Source organism: Neophocaena asiaeorientalis, unplaced genomic scaffold, assembly GCF_003031525.2.
Source record: "Neophocaena asiaeorientalis asiaeorientalis breed wild unplaced genomic scaffold, Neophocaena_asiaeorientalis_V1.1 scaffold754, whole genome shotgun sequence".
NCBI lineage: Eukaryota > Metazoa > Chordata > Mammalia > Artiodactyla > Phocoenidae > Neophocaena > Neophocaena asiaeorientalis.
This window is the reverse complement of record NW_020175830.1, coordinates 209053-220152: the sequence shown is the minus strand read 5'-3', so window position 1 is coordinate 220152 and position 11100 is coordinate 209053. Positions and strand designations below refer to the sequence as shown.

The window sequence follows — 11100 nt, the reverse complement described above, 5'->3', positions numbered from 1 at the left end:
AAAAATTAATAATAAAAATTAAATAAATTAAATAAAAAATTAAATAAATTAAATAAAAAACTAAATAAAAAATTGATAGGTTGTACTTCATTAAATCTGTAAGCATTCCAGACTTGAAGAAGATATCTGCAATACATATATCTAAAGAAGAATACATATATTGCACAAAAATGAATGGCTAAATAACCAGTAAGCATATGTAAAGATGTTAGCATTAGTCATTAGGAGAAAAAAAAACAACAAAAAATGAAAACCATGATGAGGTACCTTTGCACACACATCAGAAAGTGTAAAATTAAAGTTTAAAAAATAACAGTACTAAGTGTAGGCAAACATGGAGGACCCATAAAATGCTGGTGGTTGTATAACATTGGAACAAATCCTTTGGAAAACTTTGGCATGACCTATGATGCTGAATATACACATATTATGGATCCAAGAATTTCATTCCTAGGCCTACTTAACATATAAATGTGCACTAAAGGACGTGTGTAAGAATGTTCATAGCATCATTAGTAACTGTTTAAAACAGAAATAACCATTTTCTTCAAGAGTAAATTTTATAAGTTATGAGCTATGTATGCAGTGGAACATTATAGAATAATGTAAAAAAAACAGGTCACATATAATTTTGATTAAAAGAAAAAAGATACAGAGATGCAAGAGTACCTAGTATATGATCCCATTCATATGAAAAAAAGAACACTTTTTCCCTAAAGAGGCAAACTTATCTATGATGATTTTGATCAGAATAGTCCTTACCTTTGAGGCAGGGAATGAGTGAAATGAGGCAGGAATGAGGCTTCTGGAACAATGGTTATGTTCTGTATCTGGATAAGTGTGGTCGTTATACAGGAGTATTCACTTTGTAAATATCTGTGGAACTGTATAGTTAAGATTTACACACTTCACTGTATGTTACACTCTTTAAAAATAAAATACAAAAAACATTGATATTATTGGTATTAGAATGTTGAAACTCCTAGTAGGCTACCCAAACTTTTGTGTGTGGCAGGAGTGGTGGAGGGCAGGGGGAGATGTGAGGGTGGTAATAGAACAACAAGGGCAATGACAATAATACAAATAATAAATGAGCACTAGTCTTTGGAATAAAAGACGGGAGAACAGGAAGAAAATAAAGCCACCCTCCAATCTTTTGAAGTAGGTGATATAATTACCCTGGTTCATATAGAAGGAAACAGCTCCGTGGAGCTGTTACTTGCCTAAAATTACAGATGTCTATATGATAGAACTGGGACTGGATTCATAAGACCAGTTTTAAGTTCTTATTCTTAACTGGGATAAGATTCTTAACCCCATACTTTTTCATTGCTTACAAAAATACTGATTAAAAACATCTTGTTTTGAAGGGAAGACTATAATTTGTTGAAGGAGGACAGAATTCCAAAGTTCTGTTTGGTTTAATAATAATAATATATAGCCTTACCTGCATAGATAAAGCAGCAGAGGGAAAAATATTTAAAGGCCATAATATTGACTAATTACTAAAGACCATATGTTTCCAATGATCCCGATGAAACCAGGATGAAACCTGATGGCTTTTCTGTGGTAGAGTTATGTGTTAGTTTCCCTTTGTACCAATGAGGCTTTTGCAACTTAGGAGGAAAAATTTGAAAAGAATAGGCATGTCTGCCAAAGGTAGTAACAAATTTGGGCACAATTTTTTGTGTCTTCAAGTTTCCCCAGTCCACTATTCACTTTCTTTGCAAATCATTCCACTTTTTTCCTCAAAAAAAGAGTTTGGAACTGCTAGACTTGAAACCAAAAGATCCTTATTTATTTTATTATAGCATTTCACAAATAGGTTTGCTGAAGGAAGATGTGTATTAGACTATTTATTATATTTATATTTGCATATCAGATTAGCTGCTTCTTTCTTCTTTTTGCAAAAGAATAGACTTTGTGATCCTTGAATTAGGAAAATATTCTCCTTATACAATTAATCTCAGGCATTGATATTTATCACATTCTCTATGAGGTCTTTATGGGATGTGCCCCACTTCAGGACAGAACTTTTCTACTACTTTGCTGACTTATTCCCTACTCTAATTTCATAATTTGATAGGAGAAAGCTTTTTATGTGAATCACGCAAGCACAAAATTTGGTAAAGTGAGTGAGAAGAAGAAAAAAGCTTAAAGACACCATAGTTAGCAACACAATGCTTTTGCAACACACATATTTTATTTTATCACTCTCAGGAAGCACAGTGCTTTGCAATTTCAACTCAAAGATTAAAAACAAAATCCTTCTCAATTCTAGGCTCTCATACAAAGTCTCTTAAATAAAACCTTTCCCTTCTCCACTCTCACCTCTCCAGTATGTCTAGAGATTAGAAACCATTTGAATGAACACACAAATGCAGCAGAAAAAGACTCATGAGTGGGTATCAGTAGATTTACTCAATTGTGCACCCCTTGGTGTATTCCGACTCTAGTCCTAAAGGGACTGCAATATTTTTCCTTCTCAGCCACAAATTTAGAGAATCTTGTTTCATCACAGCTAGGTTCTTCTAAAGCAGTGTTTCTCCACCTCAGTATTATTGATATTTTCAACCAGATAATTAGTTGTTGTAGGAGGCTATTCTGTATATTGTAGGATGTTTAACAGCATCGCTGGCCCTCTACCCACTACTTGCCAGTATCACCACTCCCCGCACACCCAATTCTGACAAACGAAAATGTTTCCAGACATTGCCAAATGTCCCTAGGAGGTAAAATGGTTCCAAGTTGAGAACCACTGACCCACAGAATAAAAACAAATTACAGAAATACAAAGGAAGAAGAAAGAGGACAGTTCTGAAAACCACATTTTAAGAGGTTTTAGACTTTCCAGGAGGATCTTTATATCTAGGTAATTTAGGCAGCTTTCCTTTATAAGAGACTTAGGAACTGCAGCACTGTATCCATCATTTCAGGTCTGATCTCTCACCACTGGCTTCACTATGCTTGCTCTCCTTTTGAAGGTCAGCTCGTAATAATTTCAGTTTCCTTTGAATCTCAGTCAGAATACCTATTTTCTGCTCCAAAATGGACAATAACTGGGCAATGCAAAAATCAACATTACAGTTTACCCCATCAGCTATCTCCTGGATGTTATTCCCTGGCCGTTGGCTTGATTCCTTCCAGGAGATTGCTGTATCCTCCATTAGTGGAGAGGATAGTGCTTTGATGTCTTTAGTCTCTTCCTCCTCCTCACTCTGCGTACAAGGCATTTTAATAAATTCGTTCCTTGAAGGGACATTTCTGAATTTCTCATGTGATTTTCCAACATCCTTGGCACCTCACGTTCAGTGGGATAAAGACAATGATGGCGAGGCCTTAAATCTAGAGTTATTTCTTTTACTCTATTGGCATACCTTAAAGTGTTGAGGGTGTTTTTGCAAGGGGCCATCCCTGGAGAGATAGTAGCAATCATGCAAGTGGAGGAGTTCTGGCCTATAAAGGAATCCAGAAGCACCTGTGTGAGCTTGCTGGCTCTAAATGGCGTATGAGACTTGTTCTGACCCAAAGCCCGGATTAATTATTTGAGTGCGAGGAGACTCTTGTTAATCTCTGCTCCTTCCAGCTGTCTCTTCCGGTTGGCATTGGCAGTATCCACTCTCCTTTCATTCCCAGCTAAGTCAACAAGGGAAAACTTACCATGCAGTTTCCCTCAAGACTTTAAAATGATCTGGAACACTGCGTGGCTCCTGGAAGAGTGGGCATTGACTGATGTCTGTCCTGAAGTCTGGCAGCTGTTCCCAAGTTCCACAAGGTTCAGCATGTCCTCCACACAGCACACCTCTTGTTCCTGCAGCCCAACCACCTGGATTTGCTGACTGCCATCCCCAAGGACTTGCGTCTTCTTCCAGTTCAACAAGTCATACACCTTTCCCCCATAAATCTCAAAAAATGTGCCATAGACTTTGAGGTCCAGCTTCTCATAAGCAGAAGTTTTGAGCAGGAGGAAGACATCCTGTGCCACCATGGCATAAATGCCTTTAGAACAATCTTGGTCCCTTCCTGAAAAGGCTCCACCCGTGGTGTGTGTTTTCCCACTGCTCATCTGCCCATAGGCAAATCAGGTAGCCATGCCCTTGCGGAAGATGGACTCAATCAGTGGCTGGGCAGTGAACTGGTACGCCCACTCGTTGGAGGCGATGTCATCGAAGGCATGGTCGAAGCAGAAGGAATGGTTCTCCAGGTAGCGAGTAAGGTCCACCTTTTGTTTGGACTCGTGTACCATGACCACTTTGTCCGAGGGGATGATGATGATATTCAGGTCCTTCATGGTGGTCTCCCGATGGTTGAGAGGCCACCTCCTCATGCAGACGCAGATGTGGTGGTCCTCCAGTGGCTCCGGGCCTGACAACTGGCTGCAGTCCAGGCGCCTGCGGCATTCCTGGATCATGCTCTGAATCTCGTAGTTGGGGTTTCCCGTGTTGACAGCCAGGGCGTGCTGAGCTCAGATCTCCAGCTGCAGCCGTCTGCACTTCTCTCGCTGCCTTTGCAGTTTCTCAATTTCCCGTAGGCAGGGAGACTTCTTCTGCTTCATCAGGCAAAGACTGCTGGGAACTCTCACATCCGGACTGTCCCCTGAGAGCGTTTCGTTTTTCTGGGGGATCGTCGCAATCCACCGCGTGGCCGTCTGCTAGTTCCCGATGGCCGAAGAGGGCGCTAGAGACAAGGAGGGCAACACCCTGGCCGGCATGGGGTGCTCAGCAGACGCCAGCGCTGGATTCAGCAGGAATATTGTATCTAGATCAATCTTTTTGCCTTTTTTGACTCCTTTTTCAACCCATTCTACCGTGACCCAAGCGTTTTGTGTTTTGACCTCTGTGACCACCGCCAGGTGGATCTGCCCATCGCTGCACTGTATAGCCACACAGATGCCCACTTCGATGTTTCTGAAGTGCGGCTTCAAGGGCTTCACGGAAGAGAGGCGTGGGGAGACAGGGAGGCATAACTGGCCGGCCATGGTGAGTGATGGAGGTGTCAGGGCTCGCTTCCAGGGTTCCTTGGGGTTGGAGCAGCAGGACCTGAGCCCAAGCCAGACTGAAGCGCCCAGAGCACTGAGTGCACTCCGGGTTTGCACCTACCTTTGTGAGCACTAGGGCTTGGCCTGGGGCCACTCTCATGACAAAGCACTGAGAAAAAGAGGTGGCAGAGCCTAGGGCCTCTGGATGAGAGGTGGTGGGAAAAAAATCACATCGTTCGTATGCTAGGTGCTAGGTGCAGAAGCAGCTGGAATAGAGAAATTGCTCTCTGCACAGAGAGCATAGGGATAAGAGTTGGGAATGGGGTGTGTGTTCCACGGCCACTTGTGCCTAAGCTTCAGAAATATCCCTTCTCCCCTGCAGTCTTGACCGGCAATCTCAAAGCTAAGTGCTTTTAGTTTGAGAACCAGTGAATGCTACCTTAAACTTCACAATCCTCCGGTGATCAATGGGAACAAGGAAGGTAGAGCTGCCTGCAAATTACAGGCTTCAAGGAGAGGATCCCAGAAAAATTCCCTCAAATTTTCCATTTTTTTTTTCTGTCCCTCCCCTGCTTCACAACTTAACAGTCACAACTTAAAGTTACTCCTCTTTAATGGGATTTCTCATTACAAAATCAAAATGAGTTGACTGTAAGGGGTTCTTGTGGTAATTTGCTGATATGGAACTTCGTTTGATGCAGCATTTGGGTTTGCAAACATAAGCTATTTATCACATTCCAAGTGGCTCTGACAGCTATAAAGTGAGTCATTGTACTCACTGCAGTCACCACTATTTTTGAGATTATTTCAGCAATTATCTTTCCAAACTCCTTCAGTAATTACACTTCTGGCCTCATTATCTATAATTTGGAAAGGAAAGACGTTTGATAGAAAGAGATGATTCATCTTATACCCTCTCCTTACCCTGCAATGTGTGTGTGTGTGTCCTTAAGAAGTTGGTGTGGGTGGGCGGAGGGAGGGGGCTTGGGGAATGGGAGATGGGAAGGCAGCTAAAATGATCAGAGGCAGTATATTCTGGCAAGATTGCAATTTTTTCTGTAGGATGATTTACAAAAAACAACAAAAATTATACCAACTGCCAGAGAGGCCAACATGAGGATTAAGGTGACACTTTAAGTTGAACTTTCTTTTTCCCCTAGTACCACATTGTCTTTTGGGCTGTGGGGTCTGGGGGTAATTGCAGTGACAGCTCCATAGTAGCATGAAGTATCATGGTGCCCTTACAACCCTCCCTAGGATCAAGTAACATATGGAAATAAGTTCTTAACTATAAACTGACTTTTAAAAAAAATTATTTATTTTTGGCTGCATTGGGTCTTCGTTGCTGCGCGCAGGCTTTTCTCTAGTTGTGGCGAGCAGGGGCTACTCTTCATTTTAGTGAGCGGATGTCTTATTGAGGTGGCTTCTCTTGTTGCAGAGCACAGGCTCTAGGCGTGTGGGCTTCAGTAGCTGTACCAGGCGGGCTCAGTAGTTGTGGCACACGGGCTTAGTTACTCCACGGCATGTGGAATCTTCCCAGACAAGGCTCAAACCCGTGTTCCCTGCATTGGCAGGTGGATTCTTAACCACTGCACCACCAGGGAAGTCCCAACTGACTTCTTTTAAATGGAAAGTTTACTTAAAAATTTAGTTAGGGAGACACAAGAGGGAAGAGATATGGGAACATATGTATATGTATAACTGATTCACTTTGTTTTAAAGCAGAAACTAACACACCATTGTAAAGCAATTATACCCCAATAAAGATGTTAAAAAAAAGAAATTCTGTAGTGTTAGAGTTAATGCCATTGATGATATTATTAATTTCATATTTCTAATATTCATCAAAATGGACTCATAGATTTTCTCATGTTGTATACATTCAGCAGGGTATTTAATAATTTTCAATGCTCAGGAAGGTGAATTTACTAATTTTTAAGGCAGCTGAAAGAATATAAAGGGTGAAATAGTAAAGGCACTTTTTCTGGGTCCAGAAGAAAAATTAAATTACTCACTTGGCAGAGTATGAGGTGTGGGAGAGGAGAAGAGAGAGAAGAGTAATAAAGGAGGTTGGTTTTAGTAGAAGTTAGGTGTGGGGAAATGAGGAAAGCCTTTAAAGGAAGGTAGAAGAAAATGATATTTGAAATCCACAATTGCATGGTATACTAATGTTCTAGACTCTAGAAAGATATAGTAATCCTTTAAGAAGATAGAGGGGCAAAGTGAGGGAGGGGAACAGGGATTGGAAAAGGGTCAGATCAATATCTGGTATTATGAGTGTTTGAAGGCAAGTTTGACTTATTCTCTCTTCAGTACTAAACAAAATACAGTTTTGAAATTTCAATTGAGAACAACTCAGAAGTTAGATAACACTTCCTACTGTTGGAGAAGAGAAAACTCTCCCCTCTACCCATCTTGAGTCCTTGTGGCTGGACTAATGATAAAATTGACACAAGACAGATTAACACAAGTAAAAGAGACAAGTTTTAATCATGTCACAGAGGTCTCATAGAAATGGAACCTAAGAAGTGCCCAAAGCAGATAGCTTTTATACTTTTTAGACAAAGAAACAATACATTTGTGAGGAATTGGCAGGACAAAGAAACTTAGGTTTGGATGCTCAGTTAGTTAAAAAAAAAAAAATTAGTTAAGCTTACATTTTTTTTTTTTTTGTGGTACGTGGGCCTCTCACTGCTGTGGCCTCTCCCTTTGTGGAGCACAGGCTCCGGACGTGCAGGCTCAGTGGCCATGGCTCATGGGCCCAGCCACTCCACGGCATGTGGGATCTTCCTGGACAAGGGCACGAACTCGTGTCCCCTGCATCAGCAGGCAAACTCTCAACCACTGTGACACCAGGGAAGCCCTAAGCTTACATTTTGAAAAGAAGTTTGGAGGGGGTGGTGTTGGATAAGTATGTAGTGTGTACTTCAGAGAGATGTTGAATGTCAGCAGAGGGATTGGAGAAAGGGCTTTACCTAGTTGTGTTTTTATGATTATTAATTTTATTTGTCAAATTATTGATATATAAAGCTGTACTATATATCCATTTTTCTTAGTTTTAAGGGCATTAGGGAAATGTTTTAATCCCTCTGTTTTTTAAGTTAAATTATATATTTGAAAACATTGCTGCTTTAAGGTGCTTAATAGTTGTTTTTTTCTTTTTAAACCTTTACCTTTGAAAAAGCTAGCCCTCTCTCAAAATTATGCAGACTAGGGCTTTGCCCAGTTAACCATATTTTTACAACTAAGCCAATAATTTTGTAGATGACTAGGTCTGTGGTAACAGTGAAAAAATCAGAGACTAAAGTTTGTTTTGCTGCCCAGCATACCCATAAAGGTCTTTTAAGATATTTCAGGGCTTTTTACCCCTTTAGTTCTATTTTCTCTTAAATAGTTCCTTAGGAGGTCTCATTTGTTTCCAAGTTTAACTTGTTTTATTTGGAGATACATACATATAGAGAGAGAGTGGGAAGGAGAGAGACAAACCTCTCAGGTGTTTTTCTTTGTTTTTTAATTTTTAATTTAATTTTATTATTTTTTTTATACAGCAGGTTCTTATTAGTTATCCATTTTATACATATTAGTGTATATATGTCAATCCCAATCTCCTATTCATCACACCACCACCCTCACCCCTGGCCGCTTTCCCGCCTTGGTATCCATACGTTTGTTCTCTAGATCTCTGTCTCAATTTCTGCCCTGCATACTGGTTCATCTGTAACATTTTTCTAGGTTCCACATATATGTGCTAATATACGATATTTGTTTTTCTCTTTCTGACTTACTTCACTCTGTATGACAGGCTCTAGGTCTACCCACATCTCTACAAATGACCCAATTTGATTCCTTTTTATGGCTGAGTAATATTCCATTGTATATATGTACCACATCTTCTTTATCCATTCCTCTGTCGATAGACATTTAGATTGCTTCCATGATGTGGATATTGTAAATAGTGCTGCAATGAACATTGGGGTGCATATATATTTTTGAATTATGGTTTTCTCTGGGTATATGCCCAGTAGTGGAATTCCTGGGTCATATGGTAATTCTATTTTTAGTATTTTAAGGAACCTCCATATTGTTCTCCATAGTGGCTGTATCAATTTCCATTACCACTAACAGTGCAAGAGGGTTCCCTTTCTCCAAACCCTCTCCAACATTTGCTGTTTGTAGATTTTCTGATGATGCCCATTCTAACTGGTGTGAGGTGATACCTCATTGTAGTTTTGATTTGCATTTCTCTAATAATTAGTGATGTTGAGCATCTCTTCATATGCTTCTTGGCCATCTGTATGTCTTCTTTGGAGAAATGTCTATTTAGGTCTTCTGCCCATCTCTTGATTGTGTTCTATGATTTTTTTGTTGTTGTTGTTGTTGGTGCGTGGACCTCTCACTGCTGTGGCCTCTCCCGTTGCGGCACAGGCTCTGGATGCGCAGGCTCAGCAGCCATGGCTCATGGGCCCAGCCACTCCATGGCATGTGGGATCTTCCCAGACCGGGGCATGAATCCGTATCCCCTGCATTGGCAGGCAGACTCTCAACCACTGTGCCACCAGGGAAGCCCGGGTTCTATGATTTTTTAATATTGAGTTTCATGAGCTGTTTATATATTTTGGAGATTAATCCTTTGTACATCGATTCATTTGCAAATATTTTCACCCATTCTGAGGGTTGTCTTTTCATCTTGTTTATGGTATCCTTTGCTATGCAAAAGCTTTGACGTTTCATTAGGTTGCATTTGTTTATTTCTCTTTTTATTTCCATTACTCTAGGAGGTGGATCAAAAAAGATCTTGCTGTGATTTATGTCAAACAGTGTTCTTCCTATGTTTTCCTCTAAGAGTTTTATAGTGTCCAGTCTTACATTTAGGTCTCTAGTCCATTTTGAGTTTACTTTTGTGTGTGGTGTTAGGGAGTGTTCTAATTTCATTCTTTTACATGTGGCTGTCCAGTTTTCCCAGCACCACTTATTGAAGAAGCTGTCTTTTCTCCATTGCATATACTTGCCTCCTTGGTTATAGATTAGTTGACCATAGGTGTGTGGGTTTATCTCTGGGCTTTCTATACTGTTCCATTGACCTATATCTCTGTTTTTGTGCCAGTACCATATTTTCTTGATTACTGTAGCTTTGTAGTGTAGGCTGAAGTCAAGGAGTCTGATTCCTCCAGCTCCGTTTTTTTCCCTCAAGACTGCTTTGGCTATTTGGGATCTTTTCTGTCTCCATACAAATTTTAAGTTATTTTTTTCTAGTTGTGTAAAATATGCCATTGGTAATTTGATAGGGATTGCATTGAATCTGTAGATTGCTTCGAGTAGTATAGTCATTTTCACAATATTGATTCTTCCAATCCAAGAACATGGTATATCTCTCCATCTGTTGGTACCGTCTTTAATTACTTTCATCAGTGTCTTATAGTTTTCTGCATACAGGTCTTTTGTCTCCCTAGGTAGGTTTATTCCTAAGTATTTTATTCTTTTTGTTGCAGTGGTAAATGGGAGTGTTTCCTTAATTTCTCTTTCAGATTTTTCATCATTAGTGTATAGGAATGCAAGAGATTTCTGTGCATTAATTTTGTATCCTGCTACTTTACTAAATTCATTGATTAGCTCTAGTAGTTTTCTGGTGGCATCTTTAGGATTCTCTATGTATAGTATAATGTTACCTACAAACAGTGACAATTTTACTTCTTCTTTACCAATCTGTATTCTTTTATTTCTTTTTCTTCTCTGATTGCTGTGGCTAGGACTTCCAAAACTATGTTGAATAATACTGGTGAGAGTGGACATCCTTGTTTTTTCCTGATCTTAGAGGAAATGCTTTCAGTGTTTCACCATTGAGAATGATGTTTGCTGTGGGTTTGTCATATATGGCCTTTATTATGTTGAGGTAGGTTCCCTCTATACCCAGTTTCTGGAGAGTTTTTATCATAAATTGGTGTTGAATTTTGTCAAAAGCTTTTTCTGCATCTATTGAGGTGATCATATGGTTTTTATTTTTCAATTTGCTAATATGGTGTATCACATTGATTGATATGCATATACTGAAGAATCGTTGCATCCCTGGGATAAATCCCACTTGATCATGGTGTATGATCCTTTTAATGTGTTGTTGGATTCTG

At 39.8% G+C, this 11100-nt stretch overlaps 1 protein-coding gene across 1 annotated transcript; it reads right to left on the bottom strand.

The window, feature by feature from the left end:
- Positions 1 to 2927: 2927 nt before the first annotated feature.
- Positions 2928 to 4978, bottom strand: KIF2B (kinesin family member 2B). The gene is given in 2 exon segments (XM_024732821.1): positions 2928 to 3247; positions 3250 to 4978. Coding segments are annotated over 2 exon segments (2049 nt in total).
- Between the last annotated feature and the right edge of the window lie 6122 nt (positions 4979 to 11100).